We start from the raw sequence: 1755 nt of genomic DNA, 5'->3' as shown, positions 1-1755 counted from the left end.
ACAGAAGATGAAAACTATATTACCATGGCTAACAAAGGGTGTGCGAACATCGGCCCACCCAACCCGAAGTAATGCTCACGCGGTTCCGGGTTGGGGATGGAACTATGGATGACAGATGAACGGTTTTAGTGAGAGGCAGCCCCTGTTGTAATAGCTCTGCAGGTATCTACTCCATTATAAAACAAGTAAAGCAATTTACTGTAGGTGTGTCATATATCGTTCAATTTGGGGTTAACGAATATAGGGTACTCTTTGCCTACCTTATTTACGTGGTCAAGTTGATACTCAAAGGAAAAATAAAGGAAAGAAAGATACCAAAGAAAGCATGTTCAGGTAGAAGGATAGAAATTTATTGAGATACCGGTCTTTTAGGGGGTAGAGTAGGGCCAAGTATATATAAAAAAAATAACGTGCTAATTTTGTTGGTTTTACTCATTACAGGTGTCTCAGTTTCTCATACTGAGGCATTCGAATTTTGTACGCGGGTTCCCCTTTCTCAATCACCCACATCGATCCGTTCATCCCACTTTCTATTATCGCTGAAATTTGCTTTGATACATGACTCGACCTATAATAACACACATTACTTGCTAGGTATAGTTGTAACTTAAACTCTTACGATTGAAAACGATACCCCTTCACCACAGTCGCGAAAACCTCCACCTGATTTTCACTAAATTTGCTTTTGACGTTTTCCATTATAGGTGTTTCAGTTGGTCCCGGACAAACGGTGATAATCCTCACATTGCTATTTTTTTCCATACTCAGGGAACAACTGGCTGCTACAATGGCAAATTTCGTGGCGGTGTAAATCGGGTTGTATCCTGCAATACGCAAACCAGCGACCGAGGCTACGTTTATTATTACTCCTTCAGATGAGCTTTTTCGTTGTAGATACTCGAGGGCTAACAAATTTCCGTGTATGGTTCCATTCTACAATGCAAAAGTTGTATACAACTAGCGTCATTTATAACAAATAACTTACAATGTTAGTGTTGATCATTTTTTCCCATTCGATTTCGTTCATTATCCCAGCGTTATTAATTACGATATCCAAATTATCAAACTTCTCCACAGTTGCTTCGAAGGCACCTAGACACAATTTACGTCAACTTTTCGATTGACACCCTCACTCTCACCTCTAAATTCGGTAACATTTCCAACGTCCGCTTTAACGAAGATAGCCCTGTTTGCTCCAAACTCCTCAGTAACTTCTTCAATCACCCTTTGACCGGCGGTTTCATTAAAATCTACCACTGTAATGGCCTAATCGGGAATACGGAAGATAACAAGTGGCTTACTAACCTTTAGACCGTTGGCCAGTAACTCCTTAACGGTAGACAAACCGATTCCCGACGCTCCTCCAGTAATTAACGCGACTTTTCCTTCCAATTTGAACATCCTCCTCACGTTACTAACGCAGTGGGTTGAACTATAAAATGTTTGCCCTCAGTTATCAATCGGATAATGATAATGATTATTATCTGTCAACTATAGTTTTGAAATTTGTACTATTCAAACACATTCCGGTGCGGTTTTTTCCACTGCGTTCGCAACAATTTAATACGTGATTTATGTAAAATTGATTATTTACAGGAAGTAACACTAATAACGAGAAACCAAATTACGGTCCTTAAATATAGGGTGGCGCAAAAAGAATGTATAGATGTAGAGCATCCAATTTCGGCAACAAACAGTACAGCTTCGTATTTTTCAGAAATAGTTATCGCCCGCACGTTCACCAGATCTATTGGT

The 1755-nt window shown here is 39.7% G+C and overlaps 1 protein-coding gene across 1 annotated transcript; it reads right to left on the bottom strand.

Annotated features, from left to right (window-relative positions):
• Window positions 1-411: 411 nt before the first annotated feature.
• Window positions 412-1493, bottom strand: LOC116175178 (15-hydroxyprostaglandin dehydrogenase [NAD(+)]-like). The gene is made up of 5 exons (XM_031493299.1): window positions 1306-1493; window positions 1140-1266; window positions 986-1092; window positions 620-933; window positions 412-568 (listed from the first exon to the last, which is right to left on the bottom strand). Exons 1-5 carry the CDS (start codon window positions 1399-1401, stop codon window positions 436-438), a joined length of 777 nt encoding a protein of 258 aa, XP_031349159.1. The 5' UTR covers window positions 1402-1493; the 3' UTR covers window positions 412-435.
• Between the last annotated feature and the right edge of the window lie 262 nt (window positions 1494-1755).

Source organism: Photinus pyralis, unplaced genomic scaffold (assembly GCF_008802855.1).
Source record: "Photinus pyralis isolate 1611_PpyrPB1 unplaced genomic scaffold, Ppyr1.3 Ppyr1.4_LG6, whole genome shotgun sequence".
Taxonomy (NCBI): domain Eukaryota; kingdom Metazoa; phylum Arthropoda; class Insecta; order Coleoptera; family Lampyridae; genus Photinus; species Photinus pyralis.
This window is presented reverse-complemented; position numbering and strand designations above follow the sequence as displayed.